The sequence below is a fragment of the Amborella trichopoda genome, chromosome 9 (genome assembly GCF_054954075.1).
Source record: "Amborella trichopoda isolate Santa Cruz 75 chromosome 9, AtrichopodaSantaCruz75HAP2 v2.0, whole genome shotgun sequence".
Lineage (NCBI taxonomy): Eukaryota > Viridiplantae > Streptophyta > Magnoliopsida > Amborellales > Amborellaceae > Amborella > Amborella trichopoda.
In genome coordinates this window covers 46,145,474-46,168,743 of record NC_142344.1, presented here as the reverse complement: position 1 = coordinate 46,168,743, position 23,270 = coordinate 46,145,474, and the positions used below count along the sequence as shown (strand labels likewise).

Below are 23,270 nucleotides of genomic sequence, written 5' to 3'. Positions count from 1 at the left end.
GTTTGATCTTAAGGCTAAGATCGATGGGATCTTAACTGAGATTGAATTGCTAGATCTTAATACTCAGACGAGTGGAGTTTTAACTGAGCAATCGGTGGTTGAATGTAGGGGTAAACTTAAGGAGTTAGAGGAGCTTATAAGATTTGAGGAACTCTATTGGAAACAAAGATCTAAGAATAAATGATTGAAGGAAGGTGATCTCAACACTAAGTTTTTCTATACAATAGCTAGTGCTAAAAGAAAGCATAATGATATTTCAGTCGTGGTTATCCCAGGGATAAATTCTGAGGATAATGTTGCCATGGAAGTGGGTGTCATTAATCATTTCAAGAAAGCCTTTGCTAAAGAGGTGAATATGACCACAAGTTTTGCGAATGTTCTTTTGAAGATGCTGAATGTGGAACGAAAATGTTATTTGGAGAGGGAGATAACCATCCAGGAATTGCAACATGCTATTTTGCAATGCCTGGTGATAAGACGCCGGTTTTTTTTTCAAAAATAAAGATGATTTGCTAGTGGCTGTTAGAGCATTTATGATTCGAAGTCAAATTTTCAAGGGAATTAATTCCCATTTCTTGGCATTGATACCTAAGAAAACAGTGATCCATGAGCTATCAGATATTAGGCCTATTAGTCTGCTTACAAGTGTTTACAAAACTATTGCTAAGGTTCTTGCTGAACATCTCAAGGAAGTCATTCCTCTCCTTATTTCAACCACACAATCTACCTTTATTGAAGACCGCCAAATTACCGATAGTGTGTTGGTGGCGCAAGAATGTATCATCCACGAGTTCTGAGTAAGAAGGAGGGCATTTTACTGAAGTTAGATATGAAAAAAGGCTTATGATATGGAGTGGGGTGTGTTGCTAGAGATATTGAAAATGATGGGGTTTAGAGCTCGCTGTAGAAGTTGGATATTTGGATGCCTTTATTCTACACATTTCTCAATACTTTTCAAAGGCAGCCCAATTGGATTTTTTAATGCGACTAGAGGTATTTGTCTAGGCGATCCCCTCTCTCCTTTCTTATTCACCATTTATGCTCAATGCTTTAGTTTGATGTTAAGCAGGGTGGAGAGTATGGGGTCTTTTAAGGGTCTCCAAATTGTAAACTTAGGTATATTTGTCTCTCATTTACAGTATGCTGATGATACATTAATTTTTATTCATGCTGAGACAATACAAGTGAGGAATGTGGTGAGATTTTTGAAAATTTGCGAAGTGACATTGGGACTCAAAGTTAATTTTCATAAGTCTTCTATGGTGGGTATTAATTGTAGCGAGGCAATGGTCTGTGATTTGACTAATGTGATAGGTTGTAAAGTGGATTATTTCTCTATTTCCTATCTGCGGTTACCAATTTTCGATTCTAAGTTTTCTATTGCAGTTTGGGATAGGGTGCTTGAGAGGATGCAAGTCAAGCTTGATCTTTAGAAATATAAATACTTGTCTCTAAGGGGAAGGGTGACGTTGTTAAGATCTTGCCTGGCGAACCTTCCCATGTATCAGATGTCTATCATCCACATTCCAGCCTCGGTTAGAAAAATAATTTAGAAGATGATTAGGGTAGGATCGAGTATGTACACCTAAGCATGAAGGTGGTTTGGGAATCCAAAATGTTAGGAAGTTTAACCAGGCATTGTTATGCAAATAGTGGTGGTGTACCTTCCAATTGAAGGATCATCTCTAGTATCAAGTTCTATGGTCAAAGTATGGGATGGATAGGTATAACATGTGGCTTGGATGTGGTAGAGGGAAGGAGGTGTCTTATATGTGCCGCGTCATTTCAAATTGTACGACGATGATCTTGGGCTATTTTAGATGGAATGTGGGTTGTGGTAGTCAGATTGTGTTTTGGCACCATAAATGGCTTGGGGATTATCCTCTGAAATCTGTTTTCCATTATCTATTTCGAGTTGTTTCCAACCCAAATCTAAAAATATGTGAGGCAATTGAGAGGAGAGGTCAATAGTTTTCGTGGGACGTACCCCTATGTATAGGCGATTGAACAATGTGTTGAAGTCCCAATTGTGCTCATTGATGGAACTTCTGGATAAAGTTTATGTTTCTTAAGAGGCAGAAGATATTTTGGTAAGGGAAATTGAAAGCGACGGTATGTGCTCTGTTAAATCCTATTATAATCATTTCTTCCATGACCGATGGAGATGATCTTTCTTCAATATTGTGCAAATTTGGAAGCAGCTAATTCCCCATAAAATGCAAGTCTTCATTTGGTTAGCTTCACAGGATAAAATTTTAGCCATTGATAATCTACAAAAAAGCGGTAAGATTTACCGCTATGTTTGTTTGCTATGCAAACTAGATGGTGAATCAGATGACCATCTGCTGATTCATTTGAGGATTTGGCATTGGTTAATTGGGGAAGTAGGAGTTTTGTTAGTGTTGCCTCAGAGGGTAGTTGGGATGGTCTCGTAATTTGGGGTACCGTTTCTTCCCAAGATTGGAAGTACAATTTGGAAGATAGTAAAAAGAGTGATATTTTGAGAAGTATGGAAGGAGAGAAATAGAAGGACTTTTGAGAGTATGGCTTTGCCTGTTGATAAGCTGCTACATTTAATCAAGATCTCTATATGGTCTTATCTTTTTGTGTCCAAGGATGGGTGGGGTATTACTAAGGTTGATGTTATGATAAACTTGCCTAACCTTTTCTTTCTGGGTTTGAATTCTCGTAGGCCTAAGGGCTTGTGGTGTGCTCCGCTTATGGGCTGTTTTAAGTTAAACTTTGATGGTAGTTCCATGGGAAATCCTAGCTCAGTAGGTATTGGTGATGTTGTAAGAGATTGTTTTGGAAGTGTTATGTTTACATATGCTGGCCCAATTGGTGTTGCCACGACCAATTGTGCTGAACTAACTGCTTTGTTAAGGGGTGTGGAAATTTTCATAGGGAGAAACCTGGTTACAAACTGCTTGATTGAAGGGGATTCTTTAAATGCTATTAGTTGGTGCAAGAAGCAGAAGGTTCCGTGGGAATTGCGATTTTTATGGTTGCAGATAATGGATGCGGTTGCCCACTTACGTATTTCCTTTTCCCATGTTTATCGAGAAGCAAATGACATTGCTGATGCGATGGCCAAGGGTGATGTTCACCTCTCTTCTTTTACTGTATCTAACGATGTAATCTCTTTTTAGTTTATTAATAAAGAGTACGAATGTTGGTAAAAAAGAAACTCTCTAGGTTCTCTTATCTAAGATGATGTCACCACAATACCACCAATACAAGAGACTCAAGATGATGCCATGCATGCTCATGGTGATGAGAATGCTATCACCCAAGAAACTAACAGATATGATTATTCTACATCTGCCTCTTCTCCTATTCTTGGGCATCCATGCCATCATATGGTTACAAGAACTCACGATGGTACTCTAAAATATTGAATTATACCATCAGACATCACTCCCAGATGGTCTTATATTTGGATCTATACTTGTTGACCCTAAGTCCCTCAAGTCAACCTTGGGCCACCCAGGTTAGAATTGTGCAATGGAAGAGAAAATTAAAGCCCTGCATGTTAATTTCACTTGGGACTAGTTCAATGTCTTTTTGTAATGAACGTTGTTGATTGTTGTTGGTCTGTAAGACTCAGCTAAAATCTGATGGTAGTATCCAGACTAAAGGCCAAACTTGTTGCTAAAGGGTTTAATCAAGTTGTTGGAGTTGATTTGTCTGAAACACTCAGTGATGTTATCAAGCCTGCCAATATTTGAATTATGTTTGCTATAATTATTTTGTATCATTGGCCTTATCAAACAACTCAATGTGAAAAATGCATTTCTATATGGCATTCTTAAAGATCCTATATTTATGGAGCTGCCTCTTGCTTTTGTTAGTTTGGTATATCCAAATCATGTTTGCAAGTGAAAAGGCATTTATATGGCCTCAAGCAAGCACCTCGGGCTTGATTTGATCGGTTTAGTACTTATTTGTTATCCTTGGGTTTTCATTACATTATAGTTCGTTCATATGTATTTTCTGTCTCCTCACGATAATGTTCTACTTTTCTGTGTCGATGATATTATTAGGTGATAATTCATATCTTGTGGAATACTTTATTTTCTAACTCATAATGAAATTTGCAATGAAGTATTTAGGACTCCTTCACTACTTCCTTGACAAGGAGTATCTTATTTTCAAAGTGACATTTTTCTATCGCAAACCAAATATTTTTGGGATCTTCTTGATCATGCTCATATGCGTGGGTAGAAGCCTATTTAACACCAATGGCAATGACAAATATATTTAATAGAAATTGGTCTTCATTTTCTGATCCATCTCTTGGTGGAAGCATTGTTGGTAGCAATCTAATATGTTACCATAACACAGACTAACCTTTGATATAGCATAAATATAGTGTGTCAGATTATACATGCTTCTACAATTGGCAATTTCCATACAATTAAGTGGATTCTTTGTTATCTAAATGGTACACATTCGTTTGGTATGTTAAACATATCTACTAGTTCCTTTGAGTTATATGCCTTGTATGATGTAGATAGAATCAATTCTCCCAATACACTAGGTTTCAACCAATGGTTTGTGCACCTATCTTAATTCCAACTATATAATATAGAGTGACAAGAAACAAACAAATGCGGCTGGTTCAAGTGCTGAAATTAACTTTTGCTCCATGGCATCAACTACATAATTGACTTGGCTTTTTTTTATTCTTTAAGATATTGGGGTGCCTCTTTCTTAACCGACATCTATGAGAATATCAGTGCTCTCTACATAGTAGTTAATCACATTTTTCATGCGTAAACTAAGCACATTAATTTAAAATGTCCTTTTGTAAGTGAAAAGGTTGTTGTTGGATTACTTGTTACTCTGAATGCCGGCCCGAAAAAAGGCCATCCCAAAAAAAAAATGGGGTCCAGTCACTTCACAAGCTTGTCTGAATGGCGGCCCGAACCATGGTTATTGACGGCCTAATTGGTTACCACTTTATGGTTACTTTTATCTCGAAGTACAAAAGTGATTCATTTTGACAAAAATAAAAGGATATGCTTCCCGTAACAAGAAAAGCCTAGAAAAAAAAAAAATCGTTGTCATCAGGATCATTCTTGTTCAATCAATGGGTTGGAATTTGATAAAGGTCCGCCAGAAAATGACACTATTTTGAGAGTGGGTCCCATTCTCAAAGTATCGGCCACATCACTACGAGATTGAATTATGTCTTCTCATGTCACAGGGGAACTATGGTAGACCACATATTTTCCTTTACTTACTCCAAACATTCTGTCAGAATTTTCCACAGTTTCCATGCGACTCCTCAACTGTCTGACGTCAATAACAAATGGTTGGCTTTTTCTTGTTGCTATGCTCAAGTGTGTTCAGTTATTTCACGGGCTTTGAATGTAACAACACTTCCGTCCCTGCTGACATCTGACTGCTATTGTGCAAAAATCAAAGTGCTAGCAGATTATAATTAACCAATTTTATTCGTATAAACAAGCAACAAAGTATTTCATAGCTTTTAGTCTAATGAGCAAATACATAAATACCAACCACTAAGGTGACATTTCTCCAAATGGCAGTCTCTTAAATTCAAATAGAGCCAAGTAACCACAAGAGAATATTAGCAGCGTCGTGCTACTAAAGGATGACAAGCACATGAGAAATGGTCTAAATTTCAATCAATTCAACAGAGAAGTCAGGACTCACTCCAATATAGAAAATCCCTTATGAATCGTCTACGGATTTACAATATATTTTCCATTTACTAGAAAAAAATGCAAGAAACAGTGAAATACATCAAAAGAGTATTCAAAACAAAAACTAAAGAAAACAAACAGCAATTAAAGGAAAGATAAGCGTACAAACCAGTAATCAATGTCTCGAGGTGTATTCTAGCAGTGGCCCTTGATTGTACTATACTAGTGTAATTGAAGAGAAGATAACCTTGGACTCGTTATGATCAGTGTGAGACAGAGAAACACATTTCTACCTGGATAACTTTGTTGGCCACAGACCACATAAAATATGAAAGCCCATTCAACACCTGATTGTGGCGCCATGAGTAAGAAAACTAGCTTCCAGGATTGCACTCTTTTTTTTGGTGTGTGTGTGTGTGTGGAGAGAGAGAGAGAGAGAGAGAGCAAGCAGATCCCTCCAATTTGATCACTATGGTTGCAAGCCTCCAATTCTCTTATCAATCTGCACAACATAGAGACAAAGAACCATGATTTGAAATAGAAACATCATAAGACATGATGTGCAGTCAAGGAGTTCAGGATATCACTGTATTTGTCAAAAAAAAAAAAAAAAAAGAGTTCATGATATCAGTGTGTGAAACATTTCTTTGGGTAGTTGTCAGTATGTGTACATGCATGTGTGACTCTGTGCATCCTTACGTCCATGCATGAATGCATGTAGTATAAGTGTAAATCAGCCATGTGGTTCTGAAGCTCTACTTTTGCGCCCTATGTTGCAGGTTCCAATCCCATGATTACCAGTAATTAGGGGGGAAAAAACAAAAAAGAAATACTTCAGGACATCTGAAAACTGAGCAGTGGATGTGATGAATGTCTGAGTTGTGAACATTTGCAATCAACAAACAACACATGATACCCAAGTTTGGCAACACATCCACAGGGATGCACACGTGTGTTTGTGTGTGAGGGAGAGAGAAACCTTCCGCTACAACTGAGTAACCACCCATGTGCCAATAGTCGATGGTCTCAGAAATAGAAGGCTACTTTACATAAAAGACATCATCATCCTCATCTTCTTGCCAATCTTTGTCTTGAAAAACACTTGCAGATTTGCTCGGTGTTGAGCCCTCATCTTGCTCAGGTGTATCCAAGTCACTTATTTCATCATGAACGTGTGCATTCTGGCTCTCATTTTTCAGCTTATCCAATATTGCAATCACCTAATAGAGATAATACTGCAACATTATAAGGAAGAAAAGGAAAGACGCAAGACAAAAATCAAAAGAGTAGAACGCTTAAAGAGGTTCCTAGTTTCTGACTTGATATATCCAATTTTGTGCTGATTTGAGTTATTTTTTCACATTCTTTACTTTAGGAATGCTCAATTTCTAGACTATAGCATCCACAATAAATCCTGATTTTAAAAGATTCTTATGTGAAAAAAAAAAACAATGAAAAGACCAATACATATATAAATTTATGAAAACATTTATCTAAAGTTGCAACCTTACTTATAGAAGGCAACAGAAATCTATACTATTCATTTTATTTGGATGATTGCATACATACATACGTACATACATAGGTTGCAGTAATCTACAGTATTCATTTTATTTGGATGGTTGCATGCATGCATGCGCGTGAGCGCACACACACACACATTAACGTGAAGTAATAATCTTTATTCTTGTGACAAGTATCCACACACATATATATTAAGCGCAAAGATGATAATCTTTATTCTTGTGACAAATATCCTTTTTATGGCCAATTTTACCCACATGATTCATAATTTATGCCATATTTGTCCTGTTGTCTCTCCTTAAATCTCTCTTTCGTTCTCCAAAAGTCTCTCTCCCTCACTCTTCCATTCAGACACCTCTCTCATCTTTCCTTAAATTTGTCTTTATTTCACTCCGAAAATTCTCTCTCCTCTCTCAAACTTTTTCTCTCCCATCTCTCATCTCTCTATCTTTAATCTCTTTATGCATGTATGTCTCTCTCTCTCTCTCTCTCTCTCTCTGACACACATACACATCGTCCATCTCATTGATTATTATCAATTAATTAGATAAATTAATATGACAAAAAAAATTATGATAATTGATAAATACTAATCATACTACAACATTAATAGCAGAGTAATATAAAAAAATTTATCAAGAAATTCACTTGTGCTATAATAAACATAAATAAATAATATTAATCACTGTAATAAATAATTTTATAAGTACAATCTAATAATTAAAATATATAGTCCATTATAATAAAAAGATATTAATCACTATATTGAATATAATTATTAGGTATATTAAATACTTTTTGTTATTGTTGAAATACATAATTATCATAGTATATAATAGTAGTGGTAGTAGTAGTAGTGAAAAATAATAATAATAGTTAGTTATAATTAAACTATTCAATGATTTAGGTTTAATATCATTTTTTTCCTCAAAAAAAATTGATTTAGGTTTAATATTGTATTATAATTATATAATAATACAATAGCCTATGTAGATCATATAACAAATGTGTCCATAAGTTTTCCCAGTAATAATGCTATCAATAAGTACTCACCTATGGATCAATTGTACCTTAAATATTGCAAGAGATTATTTTAGTTGTCCAATATTAATTTGGTAATACATATAATACATATGCTTTATATTGTGAATAATACTTCTCTTAGTTTATGGAAATATGATAATTACAAGGTAATAGTATTTAATTATTAATATTGTAGTAAAATATTGTTTACTCTATTGCGATCATATTAATTGCAAGGGATAAGCCCAAATGGATGTGGTTGAAAGTAGTCCGAAAAGATATGGGACTTATGGCTTCACTGAGGATATGACCTTTAATAAAGCAGAATAGAGAACCAAGATTCACGTAGCTGACTCCAATTAATTGGGAAAAGGTTAAAATGATAATGATGATGATGATATAATTTTAAAAATAAATAATGAAAATTTTCAATTTTAAATAAGTAATATGATTATTTTGATTCTACTGATTCTTATAATTCATATTTATTATAGTATTCATAACTAAAATAGCTATAAATATTATTAAAAATATATTTGCAATGTTGTACTAAATATTATATTAATCACACACGTAATTAGAATTACATCCAAAGTATAACTATATACTATAGTCATATAAGCATAATTACATATGGAGTTAGAATGTGGCCAAGCCCGCACATGTACAAATGTAGGATTGGCAATAAATATATTTATTAAATATAATTTGATCCTAATTTTTAGAGAATATATAATCTTTAACATGGAGATCATGAATATGAAAAAATAAATAAATTTTAAAAACTAGAAATAATAATTATATTAAGAAAACATTTGGCCCGTTAGTTACAATTGTTTTTAAATGGACCACCTATTTGCATCCCTCTTTAAGATGGATGCCTTATACCTCTAAACCGCATATTGTACAATGAGGTCCAGCCCGCATGAAACAATTGTTCATTACATAAATAAAGACTAATTATGCATTATGTATTATTTTAAAATATCATATAAACAATTTACTCATTTTGCTAACTGTATAATATTCAAACACATAGTATAAAGAGAGAGAAATAAGAACATTTTGTCAATCAATACCTTATTTATGATAATATTTCTATCACATATTATATACCTTTTCAATGGGACCTGTGAAGCAGGTGCATTTTACTAGTGTATATAAATAAATATATATATATATGGAAAAGTCATCCCAACGCTTATAGGCGAAAATGAACAGTGATTTCGCCTACCCTCATCACCGTCCAAAGTTCATTGCATGGTCACGATTGTCCAGTAGTGTCTCATTTTTCATTTTTTTTCTACAAATCGGAATGATTTGAAATTTGGAGCATGTGTACATCTTAGTGAGGCACACCTAATAAAAATATAAAAAAAATCCATGAAAAACAAATTGACCAAAATACCCCTGAAACTTTTCGGGGGTATTTTGGTTAACATTTTTTATGTAAAATATGTTTTTGATATTTTTCTTAGATTTGCCTATTTTTGATGAACACACACTCCAAATTTCAAGTCATTCCGATTTGTAGAAAAAAAATGAAAAAAGAAACACTCCCGGACAATCGTGACCGTACGATGAACTTTGGACAGTGATAAAAGTAGGCGAAATCACTGTTCATTTTTGCCTACAGGCGCTTTGTAGTATCTTCCTATATATATATATATATACCATGAGACCATTTATCACTATTACAAGGAGGTCGCGATCACTCATAGCAATTAGATGTCAGATTGGATGGTTTGGAGTGTCACGAAGTTCGAGAAACAGTTTTTTAATTTTGACTCTAGTCAATAACACATTTACAACTATCAAAAAATCTGACAAACAATAATGATTGTGACCTTGTATTAAGAAGTAAATGTCATTCTGAGCACTTTTAATACACATGCATGCATACACACACACATGGGTTTTTCTAATATTTAACACCACATGAAATCTTATAGGTGATATATAGAAAGGGGTATGAACTGTGTTAAATTTACTTCAATTGCGGCTTTTTTATCCCATTACTATAAAATGAGTAAGGTAGTTTTTGTCATTACAAAAGGTAGTGTTGATATTTACACTAAAAGACAAATGGTATATTTGTCATCTTGAGAGTGGTATATTTGTCATCTTGAGAGTGGCGCATTTGAAATATTTACTAAAAGATAAAGGCATTTATATTAATAAAGTACCTAGAACTTCACTTCATAATTACCCTTGTATTTTAGTAAAAATATGAACAATACCCTTTCTAATGACAAAAATGCCTTTACTCATTTATTTGAATAATTAAAAGGGCATCTATGGTAATTTTTAACAGTTAACACCCCTTTCTAAATGTAACCTATATGATTTTATAAGGTGTTAACAATAGGAAAACCCTATATATATATATATATATATATATATATATAATCTTGTCAGCCGAAAGGCTAATGGAATAATATAAGCTCAATGGCCCAGACCGAATTTCGATCGATCAAATGGTCACAATCGTATTTCATCTTTTGAATTTTAGTTGTTTTTCTACAACTCCAAATCACATGAAATTTGGAGCGTCTACTCTTGAAAAATAAAGGCATCCAACAAAAATTTTAAAAAATAATTCGCCAAAAAATAAATTGATCTATTTTGGCCAATTTATTTTTTGCGAATTATTTTATTATTTTTATTAAGTGTGCCTTAATGAGAAGAGTGGATGCTCCAAATTTTATGTGATTTGGATTTGTCAAAAAAATATTAAAATTCAAATAAAAAAATGCAATTGTGACCGTCAGATCAGCGCAGATTCAATCTGAGCCGTTTAAGCGTTTACTTTAGCTGTCAGCTCGTGGGCTGACCTCAAGGACTCCCATATATATATATATATCTATAAACATAACACTTGGAGCATTTGGTTTTGCCTACCCTGCTCCCTCGTTCTATGGAATCATCCTCGATAAAACGTATCTCAGGAGTCAATCGTAGCTTCATACGCCTTCCAAGAGCACTGCGAATGTATTTAGCTTTTGATTTTAGTCCAGCAATTGCTATCTCTTTCCCTCTCTCATCCCCAAAAACAGATACATATACTTTCACCACCTGTAGACATGAGAAAGGCAAAATATCTGTAAACAAAATGTTATAGCAATCTTTTTATAAAGGTTTATACCATTTAGAGTAGAATCATATACAAATGTAATCTATGCCATGATTATGTTGGATGTGATCCCTCAGGTCGGATGTGAATCCCTCAGCCAATGGTATGCTACATAAACAAAGGCATTAATAGTATCAAAAAGTAGATAACAAGTTAAAATGAACGCCAAAATTTCTATTCCTCCAACAATTAATTAAGAACTCTTGGATGACCATTTAATAGAGAAAAGTGTCATCCTATCTTCATCCATTTGAGTGTGAAGAATGGCACAACGGGTAGCCCATTTTGTAGCCCCACTTTTCAACCAACACCACAAAAACCTACAGTAATTGCAAAAATAAACTATTTTTCACATATTTATAAATAACTCCCTTCTTTAGTGAATTCATAGGGACAACCAAATTTGGTAATTTAATCCTCTCCACTACCATATCTTAGAGATTTGTTGGCTTTTATTCATCTAGAGTTTAAAACACTTTGTGCATCCAGCTATGGCTCTTACTACCTTTCTCAACGCATCGATCCAACAAATCATCTATCCTTAAGTATATATAGGAAAAGCTACGGTCAGCCCATGGGCTGATGAAACAATGTAAGCTCAACGGCCCAGATTGAATCTGAACAGATCTGATGATCACGGTTGTATTTTGTAATTGAATTTTAATTTTTTTTCTACAAATCCAAATCACTTCAAAATTGGAGCGTCTATTCTTACAAAATAATGGAATCTAATAAAAATATCAAAAAAATAATTCACAAACGATAAATTGACCAAAATACCCCTAAAAAGTTTTAGAGGTATTTTGGTCAATTTTTTTGTGTGAATTATTTTTTTAATATTTTTATTAAGTTCGCCTTGATGAGAAGAGTTGATGCTCCAAATTTCATGTTAATTGGATTTATATAAAATATAGTAAAATTATTTTACCGAAATACAATTCTGACCATCAGATCGAACCAGATTTTGGGCTTATACTATTCCATCAGCTAGTGGACTGACCCTAGCATCTTCCATACATATATATATATATATATATATATATATATATATATATATAGGATAATCTAAAGTTCACAACTCTTCAAATTACATAGGTCCATGATAGGAGTTGTGAAGGGTGGATTTACTAATTTTGTGGTTTATTTTTTTAAAAAAATTACTTTTGCAATATAATAATCATTAGGTATGGGTAATTTTGTAAATATTACTACCAGACAAGGGATACTTTTGTTATCTCCATAAGGGATAAACTTGAAATTTTTACTAAAACACAAAGGCACTCTACAAATAAAGTTTCGAGACGCTAACTTCAAAAATGGCATTGTACTTTTATAAATTTCAAATTTGTCCTTATTTAATAGTTAAGCTACCTATTAAAATATTTTTTTTAATAAAAGGTAATGCTCTTTTTGATAATACGCCCATCACAGCCCCTTAAAAAATTAACCTTTGTATTTTGAGGGGTTGCTAACTCTAGACAAACCCTATATATATATATATATATATATATATGGAAAATCTTCCTGTTAGCCGGTGGGCTAACAAGAAGATATGAGCCCAACGGCTCAGATTGAATCAGGGTCGATCTGACGGTCACGACCTCATTTCGTGTTTGAATTTTAATTTTTTTTACAAATTCAAATCACTTGCAATTTTAGGCATGTGTTCTTCAAAAATAGGAGAATCTAATAAAAATATTAAAAAAATATTTCGCATGAAATAAATTGATCAAAATACCCCCGAAATGTTTCGAGGGTATTTTGGTCAATATTGTTTTTGCGAATTAGTTTTTAAATATTTTTATTAGGTGCGCCTTGATGAGAAGAACACACACCTAAAATTTCAAGTGATTTGGATTTGTAGAATTCAAACACGAAATGACGTTGTGATCGTCAGATCGCCCTAGATTCAATATGAGTCGTTGGGCTCATATCTTCTTGTTAGCCCACCGGCTAACAATAGCATCTCCCTATAAATATATATATATACTTTGGGGGGGTATTTTGGTCAATTTTTTCATGTAAAATATTTTTTAAATATTTTTCGTAGATTTGCCTATTTTTTATGAACACACGCTTCAAATTTCAAGTCATTCCAATTTGTAGAAAAAAAATTAAAATTCAAACACTACTGGACACTACCGGACATCCGTGATCGTCAGATCGGCTCAGATTCAATTTAGGCCGTTGGCGCATTTAGCTTATCTACACTAGGCTGTGCACCATATCCTTTTCTATATATATATATATATATATATATATATATATATATATATATATATATATATATATATATATATATATATAGATCCTATCAGCCCATGAGTTGATAGCTACAGTGTCAACCAATGGCCCAGATTGAATTTGGACCCAATCCAATGGTCACGACCTCATTTTGTATTTGAATTTTTATTTTTTTTTTATACAAATCTATATCACTTGAAATTTTGAACGTCTATTCTTAAAAGATATTAGAATCTAATAAAAATATAAAAAAATAATTCAAAAAATAGAAATTGACCAAAATGCCCCCAAAACTTTTCAGGGGTATTTTGGTCAATTTATATTTTTCGAATTATATTTTTAATATTTTTATTAGGTGCACCTTGATAAGTAGAATCTACGTATAAATTTTCTAGTGATTTGGATTTGTAAAAAAAAAAAAAAAAAAAAAAATTTAAATACGAAATAAGGTTGTGACCGTCAGATCTGCCTAAATTCAATCTGGGCCATTGGCTGATACTGTAGCGGTCATATATATATATATGACACCAAACAAATATTTTAGTCACTTCCATTTGACATACACAAACAAAATAGGTTTAACCCCTCAATTACATTAATGAGAATCTATAATCGACAAAACCTAAAAAGTCATTGTTTGAGTCTAACCAACAGATTTGACCAATTAACTTTCGTAATTTGAAAACCCAATTTACTGAAATAAATTAGAAATGCTTCAAGGCATAAAAGACTATATGCTAGGAGTGGAATAGTCTCTCTCCTTAGCTTTCAAAGACCCACGTTCATAACACCATAGAATCACAAAACTTACCACTCTTGTATAAGCACAAGTACCATGTCATGTAGACTATATGATGTCTTCTCGGCCAAATGTTAACGGCAAACCAAGAGACGCTAAACTAGCTAAATAAAAAAGAGAAAGAAGGCTTAGATCACTAAAACCTTAAGCTAAGAGACTTACAACTTTGAGAATACATCCATTTTGTTCTCTCATGAGCATACCCAACAGAAAAGATGTCACCACGATTAAGATTGTACTGAGCACACATGTATGCTGGCTTGAACAAGGGGATTTTCCATTGGTCCACCTGATTATATTGAGTTAGTCGAACGTATATACAAAAGAGCTGAAATAACACTATTGAAGAACCTGATTCACTGTAGCAAGGTCCCCATCCACATGTAGGTAGAACTTGCTATTCCTGAAGCCTACTTAGCAGTACTTAACAATTCGTTGGACATAGATCAAACTTAAAACATCGAACATACAAAAATCATTTCTATGATTAGAAAATTTATTTGCCTTAATTTTCTCATCTTTACATTTTTTAAGGTTTTTTCAATTTCTAAATTTTTTAACATATTTTTGGCCAGTCCAACATGTTTGGATCAGACTGCACCCTTTTTTCATTCTCATTACCATTCCACTCTTAAGAAATTGATATTGGATCCCACTTATGAAGTGACCAAGAAATGACAGTTATTGTGAAGAGGAGTTATTGTGAAGAGGAGTTCCGTTATCAGGGGACAGCATCATACGTTCATTACCCATCTGGCCGGCATTAAGCAGCCCTACAACCTGGATTGGTTTCAAGAACTTCTAACCAGTGTTTCAATATTTCCTCATGGGAAAACACCTTCATCTTCAGCTACTGCACCTTGGACCCCTTCAATGAGATCAAAGAATGAGCCTGCTTCTGCTCATGTCTAGGAAGTCATTGTGGGCCATAGAAAATATATCTTGGTGTTCATATCACATATTCTTTTCATGAATTGATGATAGAACCACATATAAAATTATATTTAAAATAATTTGCAATATAACCTGATATCAATGTCTATGCCTTTTAAAATTGCTTCAAAATTATTCCTCCATTTCTATTTAATCATACTTTCTGTAATTTTCTTTTGTTCATATTCATAACTTAATTCTGCCCCTCCCAATTGGACTAGTTTTAGAGTCTTTTCCCTCCCAATTGGACTAGTTTAGAGTCTTTAAACCAGACAGGCCACTTTTCCATCCACAACAAATGCTTTGCTACTAATATTCAAAAAAGAAGAAAAGAAAAAATTCAGTACTGAAAAAAGTACTAGATAGGTTTTGCAAAGTGCAGTTAGAGCGGGGTTGCAGTGGTGTTAATGTGATAAGAGATTATGCTCCAATGAAGGAACAAGATGCAGAAACACATCCTTCTTCGAGAATGTAAACTCCATCGCTTACAATAAGTTAAAACGTTTTTTAAATGAAAACGTCATGGGTTGATGCTCATAGTGAAGCATGGACTCTTACAAGAGGATTCTCACAGGACAAAAAAATAGAAAGAGACAATTAGTTATAGAATGAGAAAAGATGATTGAGATGTGCTTATGTAATAGAACTAAGCAAGTCATTGTGAATTTAGTATATGGCAGTCAAAAACACACTTCATAATATTAACCCCCTGGAGAAATCCCAAAGGAACAATTAAGTTGAACTTAAGCAAGCAGCACCAGTATGGAATGGAAAATTTCTACTATATAGGAGCTATAGGGATCAGCAACAGCTTCCAGTTTGTTCATGAAGCAATAGAATGGTAAACATGCAATTACCCATGAATATTGCAATGGTAAATTCTGACAAGAAATGTGTGGAGGAAGATCTTGTTTACATTTCCTGGTATGACATAACATGAGATTTGAGTATTTCAATTCCTTGTCCCTAGAAACTCAATAAGGCAAGAAAACTATTTTTATGTTAAGAGGTGGAATGCTTTGAATTAGCTTCACACGTTTAGAATGTTGAATTTGATTGCCTACCATAAATGAGAAAACAAGATAATTACTTGGCTGATGGAAGCCATTAGGAAATTGTGTGAATTGGTTGGAACATGAGTATGTACTGCCAACTGAAGAGGATATCACTTACCTATGAGGCAGGACCAACAAACTTGGACCCTAAACCAGTGTATCAACCTTTGGTGGGTTGTATAGAGATGGACAAAGTGAAATTAGGGTAAGGTCAGAAGCCTAAACTGGGATAGGATTTGTAATTGGAATTCGAGTCATGTCCATGTTGGATTTCCTACTCTTTGGTGACGTATTTGGTTTCCTACTTCCTTCAGTAATATTATTTGGTTTAGGATTCATAGTAGAAGTAGAAGTCCCAAAAGCCCTAATGAGTACTATAAAATTTAGAACAGCAGGTTTTGATCATATTGAAGTCTTCTATAGAAAATAGAATGTCTAAATAAGGTAGGATTGAGGCTAAAACAATGAAGAAGGTTTTGATAAGGTTGGGACAACGATTAGGGTCAGATTTTGAGGGTTTTACGGGGTTTGGAGTTGTCAGAAAGTTGCAGATCCAGTAAGGTTTTTTGATGGATACGAAGGGGTTGAGGCAAAATTATGGCTCATTTCAGGATGGAAAGCTTAAGGGTATAGATGGTGGGTTTAGGAAAGAGTAGGGCTAGGTTATTAAGCTTGAAGAAAGGTACTAGATGGGGAAGAGGTAGAATATTTTTGCAGTATGTGAAAAGGAAGAAGGCTCCAACCTAATGTAAGACACTCCAATATTTTACGCTAGAGTTGTAGAATCACTTTGTCACAAAAGGAGTTGAGGAATATCTCCTCAAGGTGAAGGAATCACTCCTTCAAAGATGGCCACACGGCATCAAAAGCAAGAACTCAAATCATTATTCTCAACATCAAATGAATTGGTCATAGGCTTACACGAGTATTTTATGGGGAGTTCAAAGTGCTATTTGTCCTATACTTGGACTCTTGAAAGCATATTAAACAAACTCAAAACGATTCTAGGAAACTATCTACCTCAAAGGCTTCTAACCAATAAAGATTGGAACCTTACTTTCTAGAAACCCAATAACTCAAGGAAACTGAAATTAAAGCCCTATTACAATAAGTGCTCAATAATGAAAAGAAAGAAATCCAAAACTCGAGGAAAACAAGATCATCACTAAGTATTGCAGCAAGGGTTAGCAATGGGCCTGACTTGGGTCAGGCTGGCCCTAGCCCGAGCCCAACTTGGATCCCTAAAGGGCCAGAGTGGCCCTCAAGCAGCGGTGGCCCAACCCTGCATCCCCTGCTCCAGCCCTCAGGGCTGCCCAGGCCTAGTTTCACAGGGCCAAGCCGAGCTGCCTGGACCATTACCATCCCTAATTGCAGCAATCTTTGGACCATTATTTGAAACCCAAACATCCAAGATAGGGCAAATCCATAGAAGTCAAAAGTTGTAGATATCAGATAGATCGTCGATTTGAGCATTGGGCCACCCCAAACAGGCATCCAGGAGAAAAGTTTTGCCTTCCAAAAGTGTTTCTCATCAACCTCATGATTATGTAGCCATATACTGATGAAACTTGAAACCATAACAAACTTGACCAGACCCTAACAGAAAACCATCTGAAATCAGTCCAATTAAATCACCACTGTTTGTTTACTCACACAACAAGACCTTTAAGATATGCACTAGACCTAATTATCATTTGACTCAGCTGTATCATCCATTGTAGCATAGGTAGCAGATGCATCAACTCGAAGGTCTACACAAGTTACATGTTTAGCATAGGTGCTAAACCAGTTTCTAGGCACCGTAAGAAGCAGCCACCGCGAGTCTTCCGTTGATGAAAGTTGAGTATTAAGTCCTTCCTAAGGTTGTGCAAGAGTGTCTAATCCAACGGACAAAGGTAATTTGAAAAGTCATAAGCTAAAAAATTGAAACAATATTGTAACAACAAAGAGCAACTTGACTTGAAATGAACTTGATATTTGACAAGACCTTGGTGCCAACCCCAAAGTTTTAATGTGCCCCCACCCACCCCCAGACTTTTTTTTTTTTTTTTGTATACACTTGGTAGGAGTTGAGCCTAGGATCAAGCATGCAAATCGCCAAACGCTAGCCAATTTATACCCGGCTCGTTTCCTTACCCAGATTTTATTTATGAAAAGATTTAAATAAAGCAGATGATTTTGCGCAAATTTTGAGAAACTTACAATCCTTTACCCAAGGAGCCATTAAGATCTAAGTCTAATTGTGGCTCCTTTCAAATTCCACATGATGGACAAAGAATTCACTGTGTGTGTGTTGGAGGGCCTCACCAAAATTTCCAAAGTGGGCGATAGTTCCAACATTAGTAAAGAACCTCAATACCTACTATCACCCAAACTATTCAATCAAGACTACTCGGAATCGACTGAGGAACTTGGCCTCACCCCAAGGGAGAGGCAATTTTCCGCCGTGTAAAGTGTACGCCAAAGTGTTATAGTTTATATAAACTACTATGTCTATTTCAAGCACAAAGTTGCATGAAGTCTTTTTGGATAGTGCTCACGCACATTGTATCCTTGCACATAAGCATCATCCTCAGATTTTTAAAAAATATTCAGCAATATATACAAATTCCAAGGTTTCAGAACTCCGCTCAAGCTCCGGACTCCACCCTTGCTCTAGCTGAGGAATTCGGACAAGTCAGAGTTGACTTGCCCATGTTTAGCCTAGCGTAACAAATGGCCAAAAAAGAAAAGTACAAAAAGCGCAAAAATAAGGAAAAAAAAAATAAAAGTTAATTACATCAAACAAAAAGAATTTTGATGTCATTGGCTTATAAGAAAAATGAACAATTAGGAAAAACACGAATAATTAAATAAAAAAATAAAAAATAAGATCTATAAATTGCTTTTTTTCTAATTTTCGTGAAGGAACTAGCCTATGGATGGATCAGGAACGCAAATATGGTCCTAAGCCTCAATTTTCATCGAAGATAGGCAATTGGAATTGAAGAAATCGAAGCTTTCCAAAATAGAGTAAATAAATCCCCAATTTTTCAATCTTCCTCATGCGAGAAATATATGCATCTAGTTTGTAGGTGTAATAATTTTGTAGGTAAATGTGAAATATTGGCTCAAAAGGGCCTATGACGAAGTTTTGTGATGATGGGGGCCGGATTTCCATCCCTTCTATTTTCAATCACAATTTACAATACTTGAGCAAGTATTGCACGAACTCACCCAAGTACTGTCATGCCCGAGTTTTATGTTAGGTTTGGTGATAGCCAAAATCACCACTCCTATATTTTCCTAAAAGAAGTAAGGGGTATAATGTTAATTGGGTAAAAGGAAAAGGGACTTTCTTTTGAGCACTACATATTTTGTCACTTTTGGGACGTGTTTTTTTGGTGGAAGCCGCAGCTTCCACAAACTATAGCACTCATGCATAAGGGTAGCTATGGACCCGAACCCGACAATCGGACCCGATTAGGGTCCAGTTATGGGTCCAAAAATTGGACCTCGCGGATCAGTTCCGGTCCAAGATCTAGACCCAAACACTATCCGAGTCCATGTAGACCCGACCCGGACCTGAATCGAATAGTAATAATATTTAAATAGTATTCAGTATATGATATTTAAATATAACTATATATTTTAATTTTAATATTTAAATTACATATACATATTTAACACAATATTTAAATATGGAAGATACTACAAAACAGCTATAGGCGAAAATGAACAGTGATTTCGTCTACCCTCATCGCACGGTCACAGTTGTCCGGTAGTATTTCAATTTTCATTTTTTTTTACTAATAGGAATGATCTGAAATTTGGATAGTGTGTACATCTTAGTGAGGCACACCTACTAAAAATATGAAAAAAAATAATTTGAAAACTATAAATCGACCAAAATACCCCCATAAATTTTCGAGGGTATTTTGATCAATTTCTATTTTGTGAATTATTTTTTTCATATTTTTATTAGGTGTACCTCACTAAGATGTACACACACTCCAAATTTTAAATAATTTGGATTTGTAAAAAAAAATGAAAAATGAAACATTACTGGACAACTGTGACCGTGTGATGAAGTTTGGATGGTGATGAAGGTAGACGAAATCACTGTTCATTTTTGCCTATAGGCATTGGGAAGAGTTTTCATTTAAATATATTTAAGCTTTTTTTTTATATTCTTGGGTTGGGTCCAAACAATTCTGGTTCCATTCGGGTCTGGATCAGGCAACCTGACCCCCCCTTCCCCTTTTTTTTTTTAAAAGCTGACCCCTACTCTTGCAATTGTTACGTGGGAGAGCAAGAGCTATTTGGAAGCTACTGCTTCCAACGGCCTCAGAAAACAATACCAATTAACGTTGGTTTTTGGAGGCTGCCAATTTCATGGTAACCCATAGAAGCAGTGGCTTCCAAACAATGTGGACGAGGGGGCTTTGGCAGCCCCCTCTTCCACATAACAAACACACCCTTATTGATGATTTTTGAAGATAAGAGTGGATTTATATTTTTAAAAAGAAGTCTAATGTCATTTTAAAAAGTTTGAGGCCTAGATAGAAAATAAAAAAGGCAAAAGCATCTAATGTCTAAGAATTGATATTGGGAAGAATATTGTTATGGTGAATTTCAATAATTTTTGTGGTGAAAATGGTATTGTTATACAGTTAACAGTTCTTGAGAAACCCTGGCAAAATAAGGTTGTTGAGAGGAGAAATAGTACCATTATGGCATATACTAGATGTATTTGAGTACTACTAGGTTAGAACAGTGTTTCAAAGCAAATGCAGTTCAAACTGCTTGTTTCCTAATTAATATGTCACCCTATTATGCACATTCAAAATAAAACAAATTTATGTCACCCTATTATGGGCTATGGGAATGGTTGACTAATAAAGAGAGAAAATCGTGGATTCTTGTAGGAGAACAACCCTGTTTTAGAATTTATGCGACAGTTTGAAACATAAATTTATGTGACTGTTCTTTTAATTTTTGACACAATTTTTCTTCCCTTTGTTTGTACCCCAACCTTGGATTCTATCCCCTATACTCTAAGGTACTCAGGTGAGTCCGTACAGTACTCGTTTGAGTACTATATGCTTTCCCATGTACATAATAGGGTACATGGAAACTCTCCTTGGTAAGGGGCAGGGAACCAATCCCCATTAAATTACATAAATAAATAAAAATATTTTCCCCCCAAAAAGGGTAAAGGGGTTTGCAAGAGGACCATTTGAGAAACTTCCGTAAATCCCTAGTTTTTATTTTTCTTTAATAAGAAAATATTTGGGTTTGAAACAAATATTCTAAAGTTGAAGTTTGAAATTTCCAAGTTTGTGAGACCTAAAGAGTTAAAGAGTTTTGGAGGAGGGAAGCAGAGTAACACAGCCGAGTCCAAGCCAACTCAACGGAGTTTTGGAACACTGACAAGTATGAATTGAACGAAGAATAGTATAATCAATATTAGTAACAAGAAATTTAAGTACCAATGATCTTATCCAACTGAAAAGCAAAAAGCAATTCAAGCAAATATTATTTACATGTGAATTGAAAACCCTAAGCAATTTAAGAGATAGTCTAATACGGGAAATGAAGAAAATAAGCAATTAAGAAATATTGGTTATATAGAAACAAGAAATATATACATATATATACATATATATATAAGCTACAGTGGTAAGAGGGGAACTGAGTAAGAGAGAGAGAGAGAAGCAATTCATCGAATATTTTGCTGCTGAGTATGTAAAAAGATTTCCAAGCAATCTTATGAGATGGAAACAGAAACCAATCCAATGCAAGCAACATTAGTCATATAGGAATTGAAAAAACACCCATTTATGCAAAATTTCGACACGAAAATTCAAAAATAAAATCGACAAAAATCAATCCGAGAAACATCATCGGATAATTAGTCGACCTGTAAATCACCAGAGATCTCCACATCACTGATGGTTGTTAGAGACGACAAGTACCTATCCGCACCAAGAGCAGCTTCTGGAAATACAGCGACCTGAAGGACCTTATCCGTAAGCAGCATATCAGAAAGCTCTCTCCTTATCTGCTTTGCCACCATTTTTACCCTTTTCGGATGAGCCATACAGATAATTATATTATTGCATTTGTTAACAGTGGGTGGGTTTTTTCGCAAGGAGGAGGCTTTCATGGAAAGTGAGGAGTGAGGAAACATGGGTGAGAGAGTGATGGTTGAAGAAGATGATGAGTGGGTCATTTGCAGCACGATAGGTGGGTGAAACAGGAGAGCCATGAGTGCCTGTTTGTGTGTAAGCTTGTGAGCGTAAGACGAAGGGGCAAAGTGATAATACGCACCAGAGGTATTGTGGTCAGATTTGCAAAAGTGGCGCGTTGTCGTAGGGGTATTTGGCCTTTTCAGGAAATTTGAGGATATACCAGCGCTTCAGTTTAGGGTGAGGTTTTGTATAAATTTTGTTGGAAGATGTGGTTTTGCTGCGAGAAAACTTCTGATGTCCTGAAAATCTAAATTTAAATCTAATTAAGAAAATTAAAATTTAAAAAATAGTGTTAATAAAGTATATTTATAAATATTTAAAATCTTATGACAAGACGCATCATTTTTAGTATTTGAAATTCTTTCTTTTTGTGTCCAAACGTAATGAGGCTCAGATAATCAATTAGAAGGGTTTTCAATTTCAGTCTTTTCTACTAAAGTTTTTTAAGTGCACCTTACTTATAGAGATAGGTTTTAACCTTAGAAACTTTTTTCGTTATTTTATTAGATCATTTGGCGTGATATTACAGAATTACTCTGTCCACATACTCTTTGGATAAAAACTAGCCTCATTGTAGTTTCTCATTTTAAAATTAAACCACTTTAAAATAACTTGGTGAGCATTTTTTAAGTGAAAGTATACAAAGATGTAATT

The 23,270-nt window shown here is 34.6% G+C and overlaps 1 protein-coding gene across 8 annotated transcripts; it reads right to left on the bottom strand.

Moving 5' to 3' along the window:
- Window positions 1-5,632: 5,632 nt before the first annotated feature.
- Window positions 5,633-22,841, bottom strand: LOC18430442 (ribosome-binding factor A family protein). 8 transcript variants are annotated; one of them, XR_016040477.1, is made up of 5 exons: window positions 22,286-22,827; window positions 14,558-14,684; window positions 11,121-11,294; window positions 6,652-6,892; window positions 5,633-6,174 (listed from the first exon to the last, which is right to left on the bottom strand). XR_016040477.1 is itself a non-coding variant. In XM_088846363.1 (5 exons), exons 1-5 carry the CDS (start codon window positions 22,631-22,633, stop codon window positions 6,142-6,144), a joined length of 798 nt encoding a protein of 265 aa, XP_088702489.1. In that variant the 5' UTR covers window positions 22,634-22,774; the 3' UTR covers window positions 5,633-6,141. The 8 variants fall into 8 exon arrangements, 5 of the variants coding, with proteins under 5 accessions (XP_088702489.1, XP_088702492.1, XP_088702490.1 ...); XR_016040475.1 differs by having other exon boundaries at window positions 22,341-22,774; XM_088846363.1 differs by having other exon boundaries at window positions 6,722-6,892; window positions 22,341-22,774.
- Between the last annotated feature and the right edge of the window lie 429 nt (window positions 22,842-23,270).